The sequence below is a fragment of the Macrotis lagotis genome, chromosome 4, assembly GCF_037893015.1.
Source record: "Macrotis lagotis isolate mMagLag1 chromosome 4, bilby.v1.9.chrom.fasta, whole genome shotgun sequence".
NCBI lineage: Eukaryota > Metazoa > Chordata > Mammalia > Peramelemorphia > Peramelidae > Macrotis > Macrotis lagotis.
In genome coordinates this window covers 7,446,622-7,471,850 of record NC_133661.1, presented here as the reverse complement: position 1 = coordinate 7,471,850, position 25,229 = coordinate 7,446,622, and the positions used below count along the sequence as shown (strand labels likewise).

General features: G+C 54.2%; 1 protein-coding gene across 7 annotated transcripts in view; it reads left to right on the top strand.

Annotated features, from left to right (window-relative positions):
• PTPRE (protein tyrosine phosphatase receptor type E) overlaps positions 1-25,229 on the top strand; it is a 147,056-nt gene that overhangs the window by 88,021 nt on the left and 33,806 nt on the right. For 6 of the 7 annotated variants that reach the window (XM_074232171.1, XM_074232166.1, XM_074232167.1 and 3 more), the window contains 7 exons: positions 5,325-5,446; positions 16,024-16,123; positions 16,395-16,468; positions 18,151-18,287; positions 21,339-21,429; positions 23,345-23,421; positions 23,665-23,701. In XM_074232171.1, the coding sequence (XP_074088272.1) occupies positions 5,332-5,446; positions 16,024-16,123; positions 16,395-16,468; positions 18,151-18,287; positions 21,339-21,429; positions 23,345-23,421; positions 23,665-23,701 (631 nt within the window). In that variant the 5' untranslated portion in view covers positions 5,325-5,331. Of the gene's footprint in view, positions 1-5,324; positions 5,447-16,023; positions 16,124-16,170; positions 16,318-16,394; positions 16,469-18,150; positions 18,288-21,338; positions 21,430-23,344; positions 23,422-23,664; positions 23,702-25,229 lie in introns of those variants that run through there. The other variant, XM_074232172.1, reaches the window with a different exon arrangement.

Genomic DNA, 25,229 nt, shown 5'->3' with positions numbered 1-25,229 from the left:
TACACCCTTGGCTTATTCCACTTCTGACCTCACAGGTCAAGGAGAATCATTTAAAATAGAGTTGGTTTTGTGTCCCAGGTCTTCCCCAAAGGGGCAGAGTAGGAATGTCTGGGATGGGTACTCATTTCGCACAAACAAAAGGTCTCACCAGGTCGTCCTGGCAGAAGGAGAGAACTGGCTCTGTTAACTTTTAACCAGGATTATTTTCAGCTCAGATGGAGTTGTTGTTGGCACAGACGTTAGTCTCCAACAACCGGTTAGGAGGTGACCCTGGGAGGTGAGAGTTGTGCGGTTGCTGTCGGCTCTGGGACATTCACCTCGCCTCTCCGCTGGCCAGACCACCATGACAGTTCGGTCAGGGCGTGGGCCTTGGGATCATCTTCTCCCCTGGGGAAGCTTCCCTTCCTCCCTTTCAGTTGCCTCCAGGACTGGATGTGGGCATCTCAGCATCACTATTTAGTCATTTTTAGTTATTTTTTTTTTAGCAAAGAAACCAAGCCTGGGTTCAGGTTCATCTGCTTGAATCCCCTTATTCCAGTGGCCCCCAAGGAGAGGTTCCCATATATTTGGTGACCAGCCCCCTGCCCTTCCTCCCCTCCCCGAAAGAGGCAGGAATGTGCTCTGAGGCCAAGAAGAGGAAGAAAAAACCGAGGCACATCACTCCCTTTGAAGAGTCCAGAGTCACTGGCTCTTCCTGCTCAAGGATCAATAAAGCATTCTGCCCAGAGTGCGCTTCAGGGCCAAGGAGCCTCAGAGAAGCCGCCAAAGGCTTTGTCATCCCCAGAGCACCTGGGGCTGGGTCAGAGCATCCGTGTCCATACTCATGCCATCTCAGTCAGTTAGACGTCCTCTCACACATGCGTGCATACATGAACATTTGTCACACACACATGCACACACACCAAGGGACCTGGCATATAACCCTAGGAGTTCTTCCTCCCAGGATTGGATCATCCACCCAGGGGACGGCAACTGATTAAGCAGAACTAGGCTTGGATGGGTGCATGCACGTTCAGTCAATGAAGTACCAGGGGAGGGGGGGCTTCCTGATGGGCTTTCCCCTTCATTGCAGAGGGTTGAAGAGCATCAGGGGGAGGCTGATCCTCTTCTGTGGCTGTGACTTTTTAAAATCTGTCTATTCATTCATTTATCTATCTATCTGTTTATTTATTTATGGCATTTGGGTTAAGTGGCTTGCCCAAGGTCACACAGCTAGGCAATTATTAAGTGTCTGAGGTTGGATTTGAACTCAGGTCCTTCTGACTCCAGGGCTGGTGCTCTATTCACTGCGCCACCTAGCTGCCTCCCCTGGCTAAGACTTTTTAAAGAGCCAACTGAGTCTCTTCCATGTGCCATCAGCTTTCCCGCAGGACGCTGAAATCTATTCCAAGAGAAAGAAGGACATGCATGCTTGTGTCATAAAGAGAAGAGCAGGGTGCTGGTGATGGATGGGGAAGCTGTGGGAAGAGGCCCAGGGGAGCCAAGGCCCACTGAGCCCGCCAGGAGGGGCCTCTCTCAGCACCCCAGGGCAGCACCTTGGCCACCAACGGCCTCTGAGAAGCATCCTGGTACAAGTTTCCACCAGAGGCAGCCTTCACCTCCCCACTTCCCTCATCTCCTTCGATGCCTTTGCCTCCTTCGCCTCTTTCCTCTCCCTCATCTCCTTCATCGCCTTCATCTCCCTCATCTAGTCTCTGATTTTGCTGGCATCAGCCATTTAGAATCAGTGCCTTTTCAAGGAGGCCTTCTTTGGTGCTTGATGGCTTCAGTCACAATCCTCCGTGAGCCGGAGATGATGGGGGAGCTGGGATCTCTTCCAGAGCAGCTCCTGCCACTTATCCCAGAAGGGAGATGTGGAGGAGAGAGCTCCTTCCTCTGGAAGCGTTCACTATCCGGCTCCCTTGCAGACCAGGCCCAGAGGAAACAGGAGCTTGGGAGGCAGTGGAGCATCCTCTGCCCAAATCCATGGTCAGAATTTGGGGGGACTGCTCCCCTGAGGGTAAAACTGAGGCATGTTCAACTTGCCGTCTTAATGCAAAAATATCTCCAGATATTTTATATGTGAAAATTATGCCTCCCTGAGAGGTAGAGAGTGCAGAGGTAGCTTTGGGATCAGAGGAATTGAAAGCCATCTGAATGTGAGGCAGCGACTCTGGGTGGTCTGGGGGCATCCTCACTGGCCTTCCACCAGGGACTGGAGGGTGTCTGAGCTGTTGTGGCAGTGAGGGGGGCAAGGGAGCATAGATTTGGAACTGGAAGGGACTGGGGGAGCACTAGTCAATGCTCCTCATGATGCAGAGTGGGGAGCCCAGGCTGGCAGCACCTGCCCTGGTGTCCCCTAAGACCCTCTGCTGGTCAGCAGAGATAATGTTTGTGGTGTGTCTTGCCCACCTTATGGCCGTATAAGCTTTGCTTTGACTTCCTGTGTCATCTGCGGCTTGTTACTCAGATGCTGCAGGCTTCCGCTTCTTCCTCTCAAGCTAATCTATAAACTTTATCTTTTATTTATTCTCTTGTGGTTTCTCCATTCCAGCCAGCTTGGCCTTCTTCCTGCTTAATGTTTAATTGGGAATCCTCTAGAGTCTGGAGCCAGGAGCAGGGTGAGCCTCGGTCTCCCTCCCTCCCCCTCTCTGCCTAGAAGCCAGTCCAACAAACTCGGGGTGATTGGAGTCCTGGGCTGTCCCTGTACAGGGGTTACCGAGGAGACCTTCCTTGGCTTCTGGAGGGCTCTGATGTCTGGGATTCTCCCAGAAACCCAAGGGGCCCAGCCCCTCTCCTGATTTTAAATCAGCTCCTTTCCTCATTTCTGAGGTTGAGTTTGAATGCCTAGACCACTGAAGCAGCTGCTCGGGTCCGGGATGAGCTCCATGAGCTCCGAGGTCCCTTTCATTTGAAGCCTGGGCCTTGGGTTTGGGGACATCTCCCTGAAAGCCGAAATTCGAGGGCCTGACACCTTGTCCTTGCTGGGGAATCCTCTGGGCTCCCCCTTATCTCTGGGAGGGGCACCCCACGAGAGCCAGCTTCAGGGAAAGGTGAGGCATTTCAGAGTGGACCAGAAAACTCCATGGTGGGCTCCCTCCAGAGACCATTGTCCCAACTCCAAGTCTCAGTTTCCCAATGCTGCCCTTCCCACACCATCTGCCGTTACTCTGAGCCTTGGGAGTTTGGGGGTGGAAGCAGCCAAGATGCTGCTCCCCAGGATGTGTGGTCAGCAGGTGGCGCTGCCGGGCCACCAGCTGCCAGGGTGGAGGAAGAGTCTGGGGAGAAAGATGTCGTCAGGCAATTATTAATCACCTGCTGTCTACTAGGTGTTGGTGACAAAAAGGGATTGATGATTCTGCCTTCTCCCATGAGGTAACACAAGTAAAATGCTCTGAAAATACAGCAAACCATGGAAAGAAGGAAATCTGAGGCTCCCCCTCCTTTCCTCTCTCTCTCCCAGTCTCTGTCTGGCTGTCTCTCTCCCTTGCAGAGAGACCATCTCTAGTCCTGATCCCCCCCCCTCCGGATTTGGAGCTCATCCCTTAGCAGAGCGGCCCTCTCCCAAGTGACCGGCACTCTGACCTGTTGGCTGGCGTGTTATCCGCCTTTGGCGCCATTGGCCACCTCATTCCCCTCTTCAATGCGCTCTCCTCCCTGGGGTCCTGACCCTGGTTGCTCCTGGTCCTTCTGTTCTGCTTTTCCTGTTGTGTTGGACACCCTGCAATGGCAGGGAATCCCCCTGAACTTGGCCCTGGCTCGGCTGCCCCTCTCTGTCTCCTTGGTGGCTTCATCAGTGCCCCTTCCAGCACTCTGCAGAAGACTCTCAGATCTCTTGGTCCAGTTCTTACCTCTCCCCTAAGCCCCAGGCTCATGTCACCATCCTTCTCGTGGCCATCACTCAATTCTAGCTCTGTCATCCTTTCTCCAGAACTTTCTTTTCTTCCCTCTTTTCCTATTGTCTTTGAGGCACCATCGTCCTCCACCCAGCTGCAGTTATCCATGGCCCCTCACTCTCACTCCTCTTATATCCAGTCTGCTTGCCAAACTTTATCATTTCTGCCACCACAACACAGGTCACATCTGCGACCCCACCCTTGTTCAGCCCAGTGAGAGAACTCTCAGACCCTCCATCAGCTCTGGGAAGCAGCAGCTAATGGAATCTCATAATGTGCTAGGAGACGCCTCTGCCCTGTCTGAAGGGCTCCGCTCCCTTCTGGGTATCTTGTTTCGCCTTTGCTACGTTGGAGCTTGGGTCCATGTCATGAGGATGAGTGGAAGGAAGTGGTGCAGATGGTCAGCTGCAGGAGAGAAGACTGGATGGGTTCAAGTGTTCACAGGGCAGTGAAGAGTATGCTGGCTTGGTTTGGCCACAGAGGGAAGAACTCAGAGCTGGGGGGCATTGGCAAAGGGGCACATTTGGACTTAATGGATGAAGAGCTTCTGAAGAAGTGGAAGGACTACTTCAGAGGAAGGTAGGTCTCCCTCATTGGAGACCAGAGAGGGAACAATTGGTTTTAGGCCTTTTAGGCATTCCTGCTTGGGTGTCTACTGGACTGGAAATGCCTTTCATCTGAGATTCTCTTAAATATCGATGAAATGATCTGCTTCCATCAAACCTGAAAAGATCTAGATTTTTCTCTTTATCCATCCATCTCTCCATGCTTTCATTCCTTGCCTATGTGCAATCATTCATTCATCCTTCTGTCTCTCCACCCATCTATCCACCAACGGATACCTCTGTCTCCCCCATTCAGTAATGGGATAAATTGTTCTTTCCTTACTCAGTGATGTTCCTAGATCCAGATTTCTACTATAAGAACAATTTTTTAAGTCAGTATATTCCTGTGTTAAATCGAAATTCTTTTTACACTGTAATTGTGCCACTTAGTCCAGGTGCTTGGTTAATGGATATGTGTGTGCATGCATCTGTGTGTGTGTGTGTGTGTGTGTGTGTGTGTGTGTGTGTGTGTGTGTGTATTATATATGTGTGCCTATACATAGATATGTATGATGCATATGCCTCTTTCTTTCTCTTGTTGGCCTTGAATGTCCAGGGAACCAAGGAAGATCTTGTGTCTGGGCCCCCAAGGGCTCTGGCATTTTCTGTGGCTCATGGGTCATGCAGGGGTCTGGAGCAGTAGCACCTCGCTGGGCTGCCACAGTTCTGGTGCTTCTTTGTTGGGCAGCCTTGGGGGAGCCCCAACCTAGACTGCTGCCATTTATTTTTCTGCATTCAGGCGAATGGCGCTGGCCTGCCTCCTAGGGCTGTCCTGGGGAGGCCCCGCCTCAGGGCCGAATGGGGTCCTGATGACTTATTCCCTGCTTTTCTGGTTGCTTTGCAGATCCACAATGGAGCCCGTGGGCCAGCCCCTGCTGCTTGGTGTTAGTTTGGCCCTCACCACCATCGTCGCCGAGGCTTCCATCAGCAACACGACCACATCCCTCCACAATGGGACTTCTACAGGTAAGTTCTCCCCCATCCTCTGCAGAGGTGCCCCATTCATGACATCGTGTTTGTTCCTCTTCTTTGACACTTCCGAGGCCAGCCTGCTATAGGGGCTAGCTGTGGGGAAGGGGGGTTATTTTCATGGTAGAAGATGCTGGGCTCTCTGGTCCCTCGTCAGCAGAAGCAGTCTGTCCCAGAGCAGCAGCCAGTTGGCATCAACTAAGGGTAGAGGCCATTCATTCCCAAGCCACTTGCTTTTCTGAGTTTGGGCCAACAGGACTTCTGGAGTGGACCCCAAAGGGAGGCTGGGGAATGAAGGCTCTGCCCCCCCACTTCTCCCCCTCCTGAGCAAGAGTGTTTGTCCTGCTCTTCATGGGGGAAGGGGCTCCCCACAGCTCCCTGGCTCGCTAGCAGCTCTCTCCTGCGCTGTGGCTCCCACCCCTTCTAGAATAAAATAGAAGCTAGAGATTGCAGACTTGGGTTCAAATCTTGCCTCAGACATGGGCTCTAATGACCAGGCAAGACATCGAACTTTTCTCAACCTCAGTTTCCTCATCTGTAAGATGGGTTTGGTAACAGCCCTTGTCTCCCAGGGTTTTTGTCACAATCAATTGAGACATGTATAACAGGCTCTACAAGCCCTCTAGCAGGACCAGGATGTCAACTGTTGTTGGGAGCCTGGATTATGCCCTTCCACTAGTGGTCATTCCAGGTGGTCAGTCAACATTTATTGAGTGTCTGATGGGCTGGGCTAGGGGATACAAGAAGAGGCAAAAGGCAGGGCCTGCAGGGAGCTTCCACTCTAATGAGGGAGACAGCCTGCAAGCCAGTACACACAAAGCAGAGTATCTCCAGCCAGTACATACAAAGCTATCCACAGGAGAGAAGGGGAGCTAGGAAGTTGCCCATAGAGGGTGAGATCAGAATGGAGGGGAAGAGGATTCCAGGCCTGGGAAGGGAGGGAGGGAGTAGGGGTGCATGCATCCCTGGACAGTGCTCACAAGTATCACATTTGATCCTCCAACACTGAGAGGGAAGGGCTATTATCACCATTTTACAGATGAAGAAACTGAGGCAAACAGGTCAAATAATTTGCCATGGTTCCACAACTCATAGGTCTAAGGCTTTTTTTTATTTTTTAAAGATTTTATTTAATTTGAATTTTAGAATTTTTCCTCTAATCTTACTTCCCTCCCTCTACCCTGCCCACAGAAGGTGATTTGCCAGCCTTTACATTGCTTCCGTGGTATAAATGGATCCAAATTGAGTGTGATGAGAGAGAAATCATATCTTTAAGGAAGAAACATAAAGTATAAGAGATAGCAAGATCAGGCAATAAGATATCAGGTTTTTTCTAAATTAAAGGCAATAGTCCTTGGTCTTTATTGAATCTCAATAGTTTTCTCTGGACACAGATGGTATTCTCTACCACAGACAGCCCCAAATTGTCCCTGATTGTTGCACTGATGGAATGAGTCAGTCCATCGAGGTTGATCATCACCCCCATGTGGCTGTTAGGGTGTGCAGTGTTTTTCTGGTTCTGCTCATCTCTCTCAGCATCAGTTCATGCAGATCCCTCCAGGCTTCCCTGAATTCCCATCCCTCCTGGTTTCTAATAGAACAGTAGTGCTCCATGACATCCATATACCAGTTTGCTAAGCCATTCCCCAATGGAAGGACATTTACTTGATTTCCAATTCTTTGCCACCACAAACAGGGCTGCTGTGAATATTTTTGTACAAGTAATGTTTTTACCCTTTTTCATCATTCTCTTCAGGGTATAGACCCAGTAGTGGTGTTGCTGGATCAAAGGGTATGCACATTTTTGTTGCCCTTTGGATGTAATTCCAAATTGCTCTCCAGAAAGATGGGATGAGTTCACAGCTCCACCAACAATGTATTAGTGTCCCAAATTTCCCACATCCCTTCCAACATTGATCATTATCCTTTCTGGTCCTATTGGCCAGTATGAGAGGTGTGAGGTGGTACCTCAGAGATGCTTTAATTGGCATTTCTCTAATAAGTAATGATTTAGAGCAATTTTTCATATGACTATGGATTGCTTTGATTTCCTCATCAGTAAATTGCTAAGGCTGTTTTGAACTCGGGTCTGACTGTGCCTTCCATGGCTGAATGCATGTCTGGTGTATCTGGTAGTCAGCTGTCACAGAACCACCCAGGATTTGGGTGAGAGTCTCTCTAGTGGTGGCCATCGAGCCAGACCTGCCTGTTCATCTATAAAGGGGGTTGAAAAGTTGGCTCTCATGACTATTCTGAAACCCTGGTTACTTTCTCCACTTGGCATCTGTGCCTGGTCCTGGCTCAGCTCTGTCCCTCTGCTGGCCCTCCCCAGAGGAGAGCTCACTATCTCCTCAGGTGACCCATCCCACATCTCCCCCCTACACAGCCCACATCCCCCTCCCGCAGCTCCCACAGCTCACGCCATTCATTTTCACTGGGACCCAACAGAACCCAACAGGCAAGTGTCTTGGCCTTGGTGAGATTCATCGGGGTGGCCTAATGTGGTGAGAGGAGGAAGGGGCCGCAGAGGCTCATACAGCTAGTGAGGAGGGGCAGCGATGGGATCTGTACTCAGCCCTTCTGCCTCCCAATACAGCCCTGGCTCTGCCTTCGAGCCATACCCCAAGATGTGCTGGATTCCAGTCCTACCTAGCCGGGAAACTTTGGAAGAGTCTTTTCTCCTCTCTCATCCTCACTCTCCCTCTTCTGTGAAGTAGGGCTAAGGATCAGACTCACCTCCCAGGCCAGTGCAGGGACTGCAGGAGATGGTGACCAGCACGAGTAGACCCCAAACAGCCCAAAGACCAGCCATTCCTACCAGGGGACCGTGAGGAGCACGCAGACCCTCAAGACCCCCAAGAAGAGGCTTTGGTAGCCTCGAGCCCAGGGAGAGGGGGAGAGAGCCCCCATTCTTCCCCGTTTCTGAACACCCCCCAGTGAGGCTTCGATGGAACCTTTCATTTTAGAAAGGAACTGAATGCAGCGATACTGGGGTGGACATGGCCGAAGGACCATGTGACTTCCAGCCAAGCCCCCAGAGGGGAGCGAAGCTCACCCTTTCCTAGGGCTTGTTTCAGGGACAACCAAGGAAGGGCTTCCCAGGCTCAGAACAGCTGCCTTGTGAAGTGTGAGGCTCGAGCTGGGAAGACCCAGGATTTCTGACTGGGGAAGTCAACAACAAAAGATAAAATCTTACCTAGAGACCATAAAATAGGAAGGCTGGAAGGAGGGAGGAGAGCGGAGGGAAGGAAGGAAGGAAGGAAGGAAGGAAGGGAGGGAGGAGGGAAGGAAGGGAGGGAGGGAGGGAGGGAGGGAGGAGGGAAGGAAGGAAGGAAGGAAGGAAGAGGGGAAAGGAAGAAGTAAGAATCTGTTAGGCAGTAGGCTAAATGCTTCACAAAGATAGTCTTCCCAACCATCTTGGGAAGTTTTACACATAAGGACACTGAGGCAGGGAGCGTGACTTGCTCAGGGTCTCACCACTAGGAAGTGTCTGAAGCTGGCCAGTCTCAGATTTCCCTGTCTCCAAGGTCTGTAGAAACAATGGAAAGCCTCATGGTATTTGTTTTCTGTAAATAACTTTCAGCCTTCTCTTTAATTAAGGTTAATTAAGAGCATCAGATTTGGAGTCAAAGACCCCAAGGCAAGTCAGTTTACCTGTCCCTTAGCCCACATTTTCTCATTGGTGGCATGAGAGGTTGGGCCAGGTGCTTCTGACTCTGGTGCTTCTGACTCTTGGCACTTCATCTCCAATAACATAATGACCCCAATAATTAATGATTCCAACACTAAACCTTAAAAGAGGGAGGAAGAAGGGATGAGAGTCTCTCCTTGTTTTTTATCAGATTCACAATGAATGTCAGAATGAACAATAGATCTTAGAATTCATATTCAGCCCATTTTATTGATGAAGAAACCAAGACCCAGGATTAAGGAATGACTTTTGACCTTTACCAGTTGGGGGAGTCAGGATGGGGTCAGTGTTTAACAACTGGATCTCTTTTTAAAAAGCATTTGTACAACACCCTTTCAAGTTTAGTCTGGCTCAGCATTTCCGCCATCCCTTTCCTGAGTCCAGTTGGCCACCAAAGCAATAAATCAAGCCCCTGTTTTGTGGTATTTGCCAGTATCTGAGATATAATTGGTCCCATTTAACTATCGGCTTTCCCAAACAGGGGTTGAGCTGGATCCGGAACGCACCTTTCCAGGTTCCTTGCCTCCCAGCATGTGTTCTTTCCAATTGTTGGAGAAACCAATGAAACAGGGAAGTCTCTCCAAATATATTGCTGGGGTTTCTCCTCCCTCCAATAAGAAGTTCATATCGGCTTTTTGCCAGATTCTTGACAGAATCTCATGACACTGTTGTGAAAGAGTTGGCAGAAGGGGCGTCGGCCGATGATCTCATCAGCAGAACAGTGGGGCTGGGGGGGGCTGAGGGAGCCTGGAAAGGGAAGGGCGGTCCCCAAGGGGCTGCCCTTGTGGGATGCTCAGCTGGTTGGGGCCCAGCCAGAATCTGGTCTTGTCTTCCCCCGGTCTCTCCACTTCTCTGCCTCAGTTTCTTCACCTTTAAAATAGTGTTCATAGCCCCTGTGGCAGCACCTGTTCCAGGATACTTTGGAAGTTCAAATGAGATCATCTATGGAAAGTTTTTTGTGATTATAAAGTGCCACAGACACTTCAACTTACGTCACTCTGGAAAGCAAAATCCTTGGACGGATTGGGAGTTATGAACTCTTTTTGCACTAATGATCACTTTGGCAGACTGGTGGACCCCTTTTCCACACCATAGTTTTATTTGTGTAATTCTTAATTGAAGATAATGCTACATTTCAATTAGAGGTGAGTGAAAAGGATTATCTCCCCAGCCAGGTTGAGACCCCCCACAAGCTAGCCCCGGCCTGGGGACCCCAGGTTCTGAACAGCTTGGGGCTCAACATATGGGAAATCTTTCTACTAAGTAGCAGTGACTTCAGAAGGGAAAGCCTTGCTGCCCACCACCGTGAGGGCCCTCTTACTGGAAGGGAGTCGGAGGGTGTCTGGAGACACGGGAGCGGCGAGGTGACTTCCATGGTGACACCATCGTGAGCATGATCCGGTCCTAAAGCCAAGCCTTCGCTGCCTCCTCCTTCAGACCTCTCTGACTTCACAATAGAATCCCAGTGTCCCAGAGATGGGAGGGCCCTGAGAGAGCTCCCAGTCCAACTCCTGTGGGCTTGGCCGGGGGCAGAACCAGGGCTTGGTGTGGGAGCTTCTCTCTTATGTCTCCATCCCATTGCGCTGAAATCCTGATGGTGACTTTGCAGCTGAGGAAACTGAGGCTCCGGGAGCAAGGCTGACTCTCCTCCTTGGCCACTCCAAGATTCCAGGCCAGGACTGCCCCCCACCCCCCAGCAGGGAGACCTAAATGAGGGTATGTAATGAGACTTGTGGACCTGGAAGTCCATTAAGACTGTTGTCATCTGGGATTTGTTCTCTTGCCCTGTGTCAGGGTCCAGCTCAGTCCCCCCATCCCCCATGGAGTGATCTAACCATGAGCCTCCCCATCTCCTACTGAGTTTCTGAAACCCAGTAACTGATGTGGTCTGAGCCCATTGGAGAGTCATTCATTCTTCTGAAAAATCATCCTCACGACAGTAAAATGAAGCCAAATACCTGCAATGAGAATAAGTAATCTTGGCCCTGAAGGAGAGATAAAGAAATGTAGCTATCTTTTCCCCCCGGAAAAGTGGGGGACTATGGGGGCAGAATGCTGCATTCATCATCATTCACAGCTTCCCTTGGGATTGGTTTGGCTTAAAAGCTTTGCTTTGTCCTCAAGGTGTGAAGCTCCCTGGGTCAGCCAGAGATCCAGAGAAGACAAAAGGCCTGGATAAAACTGCAAAACTAAAATCCGCCTCAAATCTCTGGCCCTGTTCCTCGGTAACCGTTACCACACTGTCCTGCAGGTGCTGCCCCTAAACCAGGATGCTTGGACTCGGCCTATGAGAAGAGGCTTGCCAAGGTGACCGCCGTGTCTCATCCATGCACTTCCTCATGACGCGCCTCAGGCGATCAGCGCCTGACTCGGCTCTTGGATTCCTGGGCAGGGAAGGAACTTGACCTGTGGTTCCTCGCTGACTCGGCTGCAAATGCAGAAGTGAGAAATTTCAAAATGGAAAGCCTCCCTGCCCACACCCGCCGCCTCCTGAAAGATAATGACTGTCCCACAGAGGCCACTCATCCATCCCGGGGCAGCAGCCCTTGCTGCCTCTTCTCGGGGGACAGCCAAGGGGCTTTCCCCCTGCCCAAGCCCAGAGTCAGCATGCCCTGGGACTGGACGCTGAGCCAGCCCACGTCCTCAGCCCAGTGTGGTCATGCTGCAGACCCCTAGACTGTGCCCCAGGACATGCCACTCTCTGACATGAGCTGTGTGATCCTGGGCAAGTCACTTCCTCCCTGCCTCAGTTTCCTTATCTGTAAAATGAAGATTATAAGGGTACTTTCCAGTGTAAAGATCCGGGGAGGCCTACTCTGTACCCGTTATTTAATAAAGGCTCATTCACCCCCCTTTGTACTACCTGTATGGCCTTGATCTGGTTCCCTTTCTGTAACACAATGTCATCATCTCTGAATTGAGGGAGTTGGACCAGATCAGGTATTGTTACCTTTTTGTGTGGCCCGGACCCTTCTGGACAATTCTCAGAATTTTGCTTTTAAAATGGAAGGAAATGCTACATTTTAGTTTGATCTTACAGAAAATCAGGATGCATGTTTCTGCCTAATATCTGTTCACAGACCATGGGCTAAGCATTTCTGGACTAGATGACTGAGGAGCCCCCTCCTCACTCTGTTGGGGATGCTGCCTTCAGCTCTGCCATCCCTCTTCCTTCTGTCCCGACATGTTAGGGAGACTTGTTTATCAGGGTGGCCCTGTTGCTGAGGAAGTGGGGGCCCATCCATGGGATTGAGCTCATGAATGACTCAGCCTTCAGTGGGAGTGGGGGGTGGGGGGTGGGAGCGTGGAGCCGAGAGCTTGTCTTTCCACCTTTCCTCTAGTTTGGGTCCCTCGGAACAGTGTGGATCAGTCTCCTTCCCGAGGAGCCTGGTGTCCGTGGATGGGCGGCGGGCTCTCTTGTTTGGCTCTTCAGCTCATTGCATGCTTGAGAGTAGGGGCTCGTGCTCCACACAAAAGAGGACTGGAAGGGTCCCTCTATACAATATCAATAAAATACAGTACAGGAACTTGTTTTCTGCAAATGGAAAAAAATGCCAGACGATGCAAGAGGACTTTCAGAACATTCAAACAAGGCACACAATTGGTTTGCAAAGATTTTTATAAGTATTATCTCATTTGATCTTCACATTAGGGAGGTGCTATTATTGTCCTTATTTTACAGATGAAGAAATTGAGGCAAATAGTTTAAATGATCTGCCCAGAATCACACAGATAGTAAGTATTTGAGGCAAGATTTGAACTCAGATCTTCCTGACTGCAGATCCAATTGCCTTTTTTTAAAAAATTATTTATTTAAAGGAATGGGGTTAAGTGACTAGCCAAGATCACACAACCAGGCAATTGTTAAGTGTCTCAGACTGAATTTGAACTTAAGTCCTCCTGACTCCAGGGCCGGTGTGCTATCCACTGTGCCACCTAGCTGCACAACCTACCAAAATGTGAAGAGTTGTGAAGGACTCTCAGTTGGCATTCCTCATTTCACCTCAGCTTGGTTCCGTACCCCTCAACAAGCTGGGCCAGGATGGGGTACATTCTGTCAGAGGTCACATCAAGAAGTGATGGAAAGATTGTCAGGGACTCTTCCGCTTCTGGTCAGATCAAGCAAAGAAAGGGGCTCTCCCGGCCTCTGGAGCCGCACTCCAGGACTCATCCACCCCGGAGATGATGCTCCTTTCACTATGGTCACAGGAGGACAGCACCGGGATGACAAACGCAGCTTCACCCTCTCCTGGATGAGACTGACTCCAGCCACCACGTGTTTCTGGCCACACGGTGGCCAGAGTCAGGGGCAGAGCGGCACCCTGATGGCAAGCCTGAAGGAGTGAGGTTCATTCTAGGAGAGTTGAAGAAGAAAGCACCAGAAATCACGGCACCCCCTCTCCAACGGCCCACCGAGTCAGAACCCCGTCCAGCTCCTCCAAGAGGATGCTCTGTTCTCCCACAGTTAGTGCATCGTGTGTGTATGTGGAAATGGAGGAGAGGGCTTTGAGGGAGAAGTAGCCCCAGCACCGTTGGACCTGGCAGCTAGGAGCTGGGCAACTTTTCGTTTTAATTATATAAATATGATGTTTTCCAATTACATGGTTTTGAATTTTGCAGATTCCCCCTCCCCCCAATAGAAGGCAACCTGATATGGTCTCTTTACAGGTTTCCATGCTCTGCATAGATCCAGATTGAAAAAAACAGATCCACAAGGAAGAAAGAAAACATCGGAGATAGCAAAATGATGTGACCTATCAGGCAATGTTTTTAAAAATTGAAGGTCTTTGGCCTTTGTTCAGACTCCACAGTTCTTTCTCTGGATACAGATGGTGTTCTCTGTGGCAGACAGTCCCAGATTGTCCCTGGTGGTTGCACTGATGGAACGAGTGAGTCCATCAGGGTTGATCCTCACCCCCGTATTGCTTTTAGGGTGTACAGTGTTGTTCTGGTTCTGCTCATCTCGCTCAGCATCAGTTCATGCAAATCCCTCCAAGCTTCCCTGAATTCCCATCCCTCCTGGTTTCTAATAGAACAGTAGTGCTCCATGACATACATATACTAACGTTTGTTCAGCCATTCCCCAATGGATGGGCATCGCCCCGGCGGTGTCTGCTGGGAGAGTGGTGGGGGATGGGGCTGCTGTCTTTGGGGCTCTGATCAAAGTCTGTTTAAAGAAGCTTAGGTTTGTTCTCCTTGTCACCATCCAGGAATGGATCAACCTGTCTCCAAAGGGAGCAGATGGATTCTGAAACTTGGGGTGACGCTTCGGGACTTCTTGTTGGGGATCTCAGAGCTGGATGGACTTGTGTCTGGACAGGGACCCCCATTGACCCCATCTCACCTTCTGCTGGGAATCCTCCCGCAGCCCCCACCTCCCAGGGCAGCCTTCACCACTCTGGGCAGACTCCTCTTGTTAGGAGGCCAACACCCCAGAACCCTCTGTGAGACCCCTCCTTCTTTGACCAGGCTAAATTTCTAAGGAGGGATTCTTCTGGAAGCTCAACCCTCTCTGGTTCATCCAGTGGTTCCTTAAATGGGGTAATTCCTTCCAGAACTGCACAGGGGCACTGCCCAGCACCAGGGCAATGGCGTCGCCCCTTCTTCTGGACACTATGACTCTCTCACTTCCCCAGCCCCCATTCCTTTCCCTGCAGACCCCCCTCCCCTCCCAAATTCTTTGACATCCACCTTGTCTATATTATGGGTGTAGGGAGAAGGCAGGAGCTGTTTGATTTGGGGCTTCCTGCTCATCCAGCCTGGCCTGTGGATGGGAGGGGGGTTGGGTGGCCAGGCCGCTCAGCCCCCCAGATCTTTTCCGGGCAAGCTACTATCTAACCACATCTCCCTGACCCTGTACTTAGGAAGCAGACACAGTTTGAAACTCCTGTGAGAGGAAATGACTTCTTTAGGCAGTGGCTGGACTAGAAGAGGAGGGTTTGGAGGTTTTTGTTTCCTGGCCCCTCTGGGGATCAGCCCCAGGGAGTCTGGGGACCCCTTCATGATCCTCAGATCATGGTTTTCAATCCTAAAATCAAAGTCAGAGGATTGCAAAGGGAAGGTAGTTATCAAAGGATTCATTTTTAAAAACAAGTCCACAGACCCCAGGTTAAGAACACCCAGGCTAGACCATCTAATGTTACAGGTGACCATAGGGTGGGGGAAAGGACCACTGTGTGTCTGGGACCCAGGTTTGAGTCCTGGCTCTGCTCTGAGAGCTGGTTGGACCCTGAAAGACCTGAGTTCAAGTCCAGAATCAGACCCTGAGTGGCTGCATGACTCAGTTTCCTCAACCTCCTTCCCAGGTGAGGTCTCCTGCCTCACAACCAAAGTGCTTGGGGACCCTTCAGAGGAGCCAGATGAAGATGAACCCTCACTCTTCTGTGTGTGGCCGAGAGAAGAGACTCCAGAAGACCAGGGTTCGAGTCCTGAGGACTTTGACTCCCGGAGGGCTTTTCCACACTGGGCATTCCCTAGATGGGTGGGACCCTGCCTCTGCTCCTGAACTTGACCCCTTCCAGGGCCTTCACCAGCCTCAGGAGGAGGGAACTGGACAAAAATTCATGCTTGGCCCAGGACTAGGAATGTGTATGTTTTTAGACCCATTTGGGTAATTATTTCGATAAGCCTGAATTCCAATAGAACTGTTTCTGCCGCAGTCCCACGGACTTTAGTTTATATGGGAGGTGACCCACATTTTCACCAGACTGAGGCCTCAGGGATGGATGGTGGCCAAGGCCCTTTGGAGGCTCCAAGAGGAGGAGTCTGTGGTCCTAGTGCCCCAGGCTCCCAGTCAGCGAGAGCTCTGAGCTCTCCCTGCTCCTCTGGGGCCAGGCCAGGCCCCTCCAACAGGCCCCTCCAGTCTCTCCTTTGTGCTCCCCAGACTCTCCAGGTGACGTGCCCGTGCAGCCCGTGCTCATCGGCGTCCTGGTCCTGGTCTTGGTGTTGATCCTGTTCGTCCTCCTGGCCAGCTACTTCTTCAGGTAGGCGTCTCCGGTGACGTAGCCACTGTGGCCCGTTCGGGCTTGTTTTGATATGATCTAATGAGGAAATGAGAGCACAGACTCGTGGGGCTCTCCTCGGGGTGCAGAGGATGCTCGCTGGCTGCCTGGGCCGACAGCACCCTGCCCTCGGCCACCGCAGCCATGAATAGAAAGAGTTTTAGCCGGCTCACCTGGTGGGTACCCTGGGTTGGAGGGGGGTGGGAGGAAGCCGGGGTGGGGGGTCAACGCTGCCATGGCTTCTTCTCCCCAGGTTCCGAAGGCAAAGGAAGGCAGCGGTCAGCTCCAATGACAAGAAGATGCCCAATGGGATCCTGGAGGAGCAAGGTAACAAGATGAGGGACCCCCGCCAGCCCTGGGGGGCCACCCCGCCTGGGGTCCAGAGCTGGAACCCGGGTCAAAGCAGCAAGCCTTGGGGCTTCTCCTTCCTCTCTTGGGGCTTGACGACCCCTCTGGGAGTGGAAATTGGGGCTTGTCGCCCCCACCTTGAGTTCCTTTTCCTCCCCAGTTTAGAATGGGTCTGGAAATTTGGGGTGCCTTAGGGTTCGAGAGCCACGTTGCCCAGGTTTGCCAAGGACTCTCCCTCTTCCGCATGAGATCCTGTGGGCGGCCCTCGGTGCTGGCAGGCCCATTCACGCCCGTCTCCCGGCTGGCAGTGGGGGCATCGCCAAAGCTACGAATGGGGGGACCTGGTCTCCGACCCCCCAGCCCTGCCCCCAATGCCTGAGGGGTCTGAGCAAGTCACTTCACCTCAGTTCCCTGTCTCTAAAATGAGGGGGTGGAGTAGCTGGCCCCCCAAGATTCCTCCCACTTGTAAACCCGTGGGCTTTCCCCCAGCTGGCTTTGTGGGCAGCCTGGGACGGCAGGAGGCCGGCCTTCTAATTTACCGTGGGTGCACTTAGAAAGCCGCAGGGCTGGCTGGGGCCCCTGGGCTTTTAACTCACACATTGAGTCTGTGAAGAAAGGGGCCTGGGCTGTCGCTGGCAACTTCCGGTAGCATGAAGAGCCTCCCCAGCACGGCCTCCAGAGCAGGGGAGAAAGGCAGGGGCTGCTGCCAGGCCCGGGTGTGAAGAGAGCCCCCCCCCCAGGACCACCGGCCCAGCCCCTCATTCCCCCTTGGCAGCTTGGCAGCTTTGCTGCTGTTTCTGTGCCATATTTCACCCAACTGAACCCGGCCCCCACCGTCCTGGCTTGGGGGGGTGGCTCCACTGAATCGGCCTCCTCCAAGACTTGTGCCAGACCTGGGCATCAACAAGCCCCATGCATGGCTCTCTGGGGACCCCCCAGGGCAGGGAGGCTGGGCAGGGAGGCAGAGCAGGGGAGACCGGGCAGGGAGGCTGGCTCTTGGAGCTCTCTGGCTCCCATCCTAACATGACCGACCCTGTTCAGGATTTTCCCATTATGGGCACGCTGGGTTCCACCAGATGGTGGTCCCTCGGGGGTGGGGCCGGACCAGGAGGTGTTTGCCTGGGGTCTCTGGAGGCCCCCCAGCACAGCTCAGCCTGGGACAGTTCCTCCCCCCCCCACAAATGCCCACTCAGGAGTCATTTGGGGAGCAGCGGGGGAGAAGGGAAACTGGGCCGTTTCCTCTGCACCCCATCAAGCTGGTCATCCCCCCCCCATTGGGCTTGCTCAGTTCCGTCCATTGCCGAAGGCAGGGCTTGGGCCCTCTGGCTGCCGAGGCCCCTTCCAGGCCCGGACGGGGTCCCCTCTGGGCTCTTCATGGGGTATTGAAGCGAGGAGGGTGGGGGGGGAGGGACTGGCCGGCTGCTGCCCCTCCTGCTCGCCAGCCCCCAATCTGGGGTCTCCGATTTAATGCTTGGAGGGAGCTCCCCCCCTTCATTTGACAGATGGAGAAACCGAAGGTGAACAGCTAGCCCAGGTTCCCCTACATACTGAGGGAGAGGTGCATTTGAACCCAGGTCCTTGGTGGGGTCAATCACCCTAAGGCCAGGCGGGGTCACTGGGACGCCCCCCTTATGGACCCCCTGGACCTGTCACCCCCACAGAGCAGCAAAGAGTGATGCTCCTCAGCCGCTCCCCGTCCGGGCCCAAGAAGTATTTCCCCATCCCGGTGGAGCATCTGGAGGACGAGATCCGCGTCCGCTCGGCGGACGACTGCAAAAGGTTCCGAGAAGAGTTCAACGTAAGTGTGGAGACCCCTTCCTCTGCGTGCCTGGCAGTAGGAGAGCGCAGGAGGGCAGATGAGCCTCTCCTAATCACCAGCTGCCACCCTTCAGGTTACTGCGAATCCGGGAGCGGCCCGCACAAGGGAAACGGCCGCTGGAGGTCACAGGGACTGTCCGTAGCAGAGCTGCATTTGAACTCCGGTCCCCTGACTCTCACTTAGGAGCAGTGAGCCAAACATCTCCCAGAACCCATGCGTCCGGCTCAGAATCCCCAGCGAGGGCCAAACCTGGCCCCCGATCGCTGTTGGCAGCTTGGTTGCCGCAGGGGTCCCTTTATTGCCCCTTCTGGACCCCCAGAATCGGTCTCCCTTTCTGGGGACATCCGGCGCCTGAAGAGCACAGATTTAGTTAGAGGGTCTTAGAGGCCAGCGGGCCTCGTCTCCCCATTTTACAAATGAGGAGACTGAGGTTAGGAAGGAAGGTCACCCTGATAGTGGAGCCCTTTCCTGACTCCCGGCACCACCTGCAGATAGATGCCCACATGACAGGCATGGTGGTGGCATGGGTATAGAAGGGCGTCATCACACATAGTTCTGGAGGGACGGGAGCGCGGGTCCATCGTACAAGTGACCCAGCGAGTGGCCGGCTCCCTGGCCTCCCGGAGCTGACCAGGAAGGCGGCTAGGCCGGGGCAGCCTGCCTCAGGATGCTGAGATCTAGAGGCTGGCCTTCCCTTGCCCTTAGAAACGACTGCCCTCCGTGCTTGGTTGGCAAGACGAACTCCTGTCTGTAAGAAGCTGGGAGGTGGCAGGCGTTCCCTTCCTAGCCCCCGGCCCCCAGCCCCCAGCCCCAAACAAACACCTCTGTGGTGGCCCAGGGGCTTTTCTGTCCACCATCCTCAAGTGATAAAAGTATGTTGGAGGGTAGATCTGGAGCTTTCCCCAAGTATAAGAAGTGTTGGCTTACAGATAAAAACACAGAAAGTAATCATAATAATGATAATGATGAATAGTTACAGGATGCTTGCTCTGCCCCAAGCACATCCCCATTTCATAGATGAAGAAACTGAGGCAGCCAGAGGTTAAGTGACTTGCCCAGGGCCCCAGCTGGTGGGTGTCGGACTGGATTTGAATGCAGGTCTTCCTGGTCCTGGCCTGGTGCTCATTGTCTCTCTGGTCCTTGGTTTTATAAACAAACAAAAAGATGGCAGAGTCAGGATCACAGCCAGCCAGTCAACAAGCCTTTGTTCCACGATCCCTGGGGGGCCTGGACTGCGCCCCAGATAGGCACGAGGCCCGCCCTCTGAGAGCTCCCATGCCAGGGGCAAGTTCAGAAAGGGTGGGCAGGAGGGCCCAGAGCAGATGGAGGGGCACCTCGGAGGGCGGCGGGAAACATCTCCAGAAGAAGCCAGACTTGAAGGAGGTCAGGGACCCCAGGGAGGGGACTGAGGGCTGGGTCTGTTGGGCAGCACCCCCCCTCCCCACCTCTGCGGCTCATGCCGGGACAGGAGCCTGCTTCCTCTTAGCTTTGTCCACGAGCCACCCCTCCCATCTTCTCTGAGGGGTGCAGTGGGATTAGAGTCACCGGAAGGGTCCCTCTTCCAGGGAACTGGCCGTGGGCAGAGCGGCGCGGGGAGTGGGCAGAGCTGCAGTCTGAGTCAGACCGAGTCACTTCCTCCTGCTAATTGTGAAACCCTCTCTGGACTCAACTTGCCCATCTCAGCAGTGGGGACAAGTCCACCAGCAGCCTCATCCACCTTGTGGCTGGTGGACTGACCTTCAGAGAGGGGGCCCCGGGGGCAGGGGAGACCCCGATTCCCACTCCAGACTTGTTGCTGGTGGGTGTAGACCTCAGAGCCAGTGACCCGATGCCCCGGATCCTCCAAAGAGATGAAGGAAGGAAGGAAGGAAGGAAGGAAGGAAGGAAGGAAGGAAGGAAGAAGCAATACTGAATTAAAGGCTAGAAGTAGGCAGAGCTTTCCAGATGTTAGTCCAAAGCAGCCCCAGACTGGGACTCAAGTGGAGGAGACAGGCGTCAGCACTGGGACAGCAGGGCGGAGCGTGGGGGTGCTGGTCGGCCGGCCACCTTCTGGGCGTCTGGAGATTAGAGCAAAGAAACCCCAAACTCACCAACACCCCCCCCCCCAGCTTGACCCCCTCCTTTGGTGGTTCTGGCTGGCCTGGCCTGGACCCAGGGAGGCCAGACTCAGGAAGGGGGAGGGGCGAGGCTCCTCAGACACTTGGCGTTCTGGTCAACAGGTCTCTCTGGGCCTCAGCTCTGAAAGCAGAGGCCCCATGACCCAGGAGGCCCGATCCAGCTTCAGAACCCCGAAATAGCGCTGTCGCTTTATCCCCATGCTCTCAGGAAATGCTCTGTCTCTCCATTGCCTCTTTCTGTTTCTGTTTTTCTCTCTCTCTTCTTCCTCCTCCTCCTCCTCCCTCTTGTTCTCTCCATCTGCCTCCTGCCCTCCTCCAGGGTCTGCCACAACCACCTCATTCTTGGCCCCGAGGCTTCTTCCTTGTTACCAAGCCCAGAGACTCTAGTCTGGGGGGCCCGTGTGACTGAGTGGGCAACCCACTGCCCCAGGAGCCAGGGTGCCAGGACCTCTGTGCCCGCTTGCCCGGGCTCCTCCTGAGCCCTGCCCCTGGCCCACTGCCCAGCTGCTAGTGTCATCCCCCCTGGAAATGCTTCTGAATTTGTGCCAGGATAACGTGAGCTCTGGGCAAGCCTGGTGACGGCTCTGCCCGGTGACTGGCACCGGGTCTGGCTCACTTTAGTCTTTTAAGAACTGCTTGGTGAATCTCAGAATGAATGAACTGATGATTGGATGGTGGATGCGTGCTTGGCCCTCTCTGGGCAGGGCCTGGGTCTCAGTTTCCTCATCTGTAAAGTGGGATGAGACGGACGGGGCTGAGCCGTGTTGATCCCGAAGGCTCCTGGTGGACACAGCTCTGGAGGGGCAGCGTGTCTTTGAGAGCGTGGGGGTCCTCACGCTAAGAGCTGCACCAGACGGCCGGCACTCTTCGGACCCGGGGCGGTTCCTCACTAGCTCTGCCCTTTTCTCTCTAGTCTTTACCTTCGGGACATAGCCAAGGAACATTCGAGATGGCCAATAAAGAAGAAAACAAAGAAAAGAACAGATACCCCAACATTCTCCCCAGTAAGACCTTGTTTTTGCCCCTCCTCTTCTGCATGGGTGGTAGGGTCGGGGTGCCCCCTGTGGTCCCTGGGGTCACCTCCCTCTTCCCCCCACAGACAGCATCTGTCACAGTCAGATAACGGTTATCATAGCCGAGGAGCTCGTCTTCCAGGCGTCCGTGGTCCGGCCACACCAGGGAGAGGGGCTGGGATCAGCTTCGGGAGGCCCCATCTGGAGGGCGGGGGGCGTCCGGACCTCTGGGTCTCCAGCCCCCCTGGGGTGGTCGCTTCCCTCAGTCGCTCTTGATCCAGGGTTGGGGCAGCAAAGGGGAAGTGATAGTTGGCAGGGAGGTGAGGGGGTGGTTTCCTTTATGTTGAAATCAAGGTGCAGTTTTTTCCATCCGAGACAGCCCCCCCCCCAGAAATCTGCCCACGGCCCTTGACCCCCCGCTTAGGAGCCTCATTTGTGGGAGTCTCCACTAAAATGGGAAGGAAGGGAGCCTTTCAGGCCTTAAGGGCATGACTTTGTGTGGTCCCAGGGCAGACCAAGGAAGGCCTTGGGGATGGATGCAGTGTGAGCTCCCAGGGTGCCAGGCTGTCTGGGGAGACCCCCACCTTTAATCATGAAGGCAGCCTTTCTGTCACCCCCACAGGTGGCACCAAAAGCCCTGGTGACGTTATGACCCCCCCTATACTTGGGGAAACTGAGTTCAGACCCCAGGGAGGAAGGGATTTGTCCAGTGCCCGCTGCTTCCTTTGTGGGCAAATGTTTGCCCATGAGCTGCTGGGTTCTGACCACCTCGGATGATTTGTTAACCCAGAACCAAACAGCCAGCTATCTGGAGCCAAGGCCCACCCGGAGACTTCTCTGGGCTTCCTCTCCTGTGGGGCTTGGCTGTGTTGAAGAGCCCCCTTCTAAAAGGGTCTCGGGTTCAAGCTTTTCCATTTGCTTCTGGCTGCTTGGCACTGATGGTATTGACACAACCTTCGGCGGCCCTTGGAGGCACGTTCTGAGTGTCTGCCTCAGCCTGGGCCTGGCACTAGCCACCTGTGGTAGGTGCCACGGCTCTTGTTCCAAGAAGCAGCCCCTCCTCCGGTTCCGAGCCCCTGTCCGGGGTCTCCTGAGCTGTGGAGAAAGGCAAAGGGGGAGGAGAGAGGTCACCCACATCTTGGGTCCCTTCCCTGACCCTGCTCTTCCTCCAACTCCCAGATGCCCGGGGTCCTCTCAGACCTTGGGGGTGGAGGGGGGGAAGAAGGGCCACCTCCAGGACTGAGGTTGGCCCCTGGTCCTGGCTTCTAGGGCTTTGTGCCCACCTTGGAACGGGCAAAGCTCTCACCCAGAGGCAAGTTGGGGATCCGTGCTTAGGCCCAGACTGGACCGGATGACCTCTGGTTTCTGCTGCCCTCTCCAAACCATTGGGTCAAGAAATCTTCCTTAGTAATAACGGGCTGGCTTTCCTTAAGCCCCCAGAGCTGCCAGCTGCATTTCAAGCCAACCTTCATTGAGCTCGAACCCTGTGCAAGGTCCTGGGCTCAGGATAAACAAGGGGCTGCCCTCATGGACTTTACAGTTGGGGGGCTGCATGGATGCATCCACCAGGCTGTAGCCTTGCAAGCGAAGCGTCCTGGGGAGTGAGGAGAGAGCCAGGCAGACATGCGCCCACATCTTGTTGAGCTGGGGTTGGGAAGCTCGCATCCCCCCAGAACCTTCCTGTGTCCTCTGGCCCCCATTGGATGGACTTTGTTCTGGACCCCTGTGTGCCCCAGCCCAGCGCCTGGGGATGGAGACTCTTCTTTGGGGACCCTGCTGGGATGCGCCCCCCTGCCTTGCATGGGTCTTTCAATGGAGCCACTATCCCTCGGGCAGCCTGGCAGACACCGGCTCCCTGTGGCCCTGAGGGCACCCCTCTGCTGACACCCCCTTTCCTTTCCTCCAGATGACCACTCCAGGGTGATTCTCAGTCAACTGGATGGAATTCCGTGCTCCGACTACGTCAATGCTTCGTACATAGACGTAAGTCTCCTCAGTGAGCGCTAGTGAAATCCCTGTCTGTTGGCAGATAAACGGACTGGCAGGTGCCAGAGCTGGTAGAGAGCCGCCTCTGGGGCCCGGGTCCTCCTGGGCATGAACGTGCCCGCCGGGTCGAATCCCTGAGGCTGGTCCGAGCCAGGCGGGGCGGCGGGCCCAGAGAAGGGGCCCCCAATCCTGTCTCTGAAACCACTGCTAGGACTCACAAGGCCCCTTTTCCTTCTGCAGGGCTACAAGGAGAAGAACAAGTTCATCGCCGCTCAAGGTAAAGTGGCGGCTCAGTTCATGTCCTTGGCCTCCTTCTCCTTCTGTGGGAAATGACTGACGGTGGCAGTGAGGCCTGTGTCGGCCGCAGGGAGGCCCCGTCCCTGGTGGGCTCCCTCGGGCCTCCAGCCTGGGCCATTCTCCGCTCGGGGGCAAGAGAGACCCTCAGCGACTGGCCTCAAGGCCGGCCAGAGCGGAGCCAGCCATGTTCCTAGTCTTCCTTCTCCATCGATGAAACAGAGATCTTGTTCAGAGGCCCCCACGAGCCCCGGGCTAGCCTGGTAGTTGTCCGATGCAGGCTGTTGTGTGCACACGTATGGGGAGGGGGGCTGGGGTGTGTGGGATGCAGGCCACTCTTCATCCATACCTGGAGTATGCCGGCCTGGAGAGCTCCTAGTGTGCCCTCCACCCTGCCCAGTTCAGGCTGCCGCTCCCTGTAGTGAAAGAGACCTCCCAGCCATACCCACTATGTGTAGAGGCAAGACTCGAACCCAGTGCTTCCTATCCCAATAGCCTCTCTTCTTCCTGCATCGAGGAGAGGAGACCCTCTCCAGCCCAGCTCCAAAGTCTGATCCTCCTTGTGTAGTGTGTGTCTGTGTCTGGTGCGTGTCTATGTGTCTGTGTGTCTATGTGTGTCTGTGTCTTGTGTGTGTGTGTGTGTGTGTGTGTGTGTGTGTGTGTGTGTGTGGGTCTGTGTCTGGTGTGTGTCTATGTGTGTGTGTGTGTGTGTGTGTGTGTGTGTGTGTGTGTGTCTGTGTGTGTGTGTGTGTGTGTGTGTGTGTGTGGTGTCTGTGTGTCTGTGTGTGTCTGTGTCTGGTGTGTGTCTATGTGTGTGTGTGTGTGTGTCTGGGTCAGCTTTGGGCAGAACGGGGAGGAGCTCACCTCCCTCCGTCTTCCCTACACATCTGCTTGACTAGCCCTTGGGTTTAGCTTCTCAAAGTTCTGGGGGTTTAATCTGAGTTCAGAAAGTTGCAGGCCACCGGGCACTGTCACTTCCCCCTGGGGAGGTGCCCGTCTCGCGGTCTACAGAGAGCCAAGAAGGCCGCTGATGGGAAGGCGCTGTATTCCCATCACCCCGACCTGGGTCGTCCCCTACTCTGCTGCCTCGGCCCATAGATGATGGGTGACCGAGCCCCTTCTGTCCATCGACTCGTGTGCCCTCCTGGTGTGGTAGCCACGGTTGGCTCCATTTGCCACGGGCATTAGCTGGCCAGACCTGGAACCCAAGCTGGTAGCCCTTCTGGCTATGCCAGGGTGTTTTCCACCTGACTGGACTCTCAGATGGACTGAGCCTCTGTCAGGGGACCCAATCCTTCCCCCATGTCTGTTCATCTGACCGAGTGCTTCATCAGCGGGTGGACCGAATCCATGAGCCCGGGGCCTGCCCTGGCATCGGGGCTTCACAGATGCCATCTTGGGGCACCCGGTGGCAGGCTGGCAGGAGAACGTGTTCCCCCACTCCTCAGAGCCAGGGTGAAGCTTGCCCCTGGGGTCTGGCTGCCAGCCTCGGGCTGTCCAGGCCTGACCCG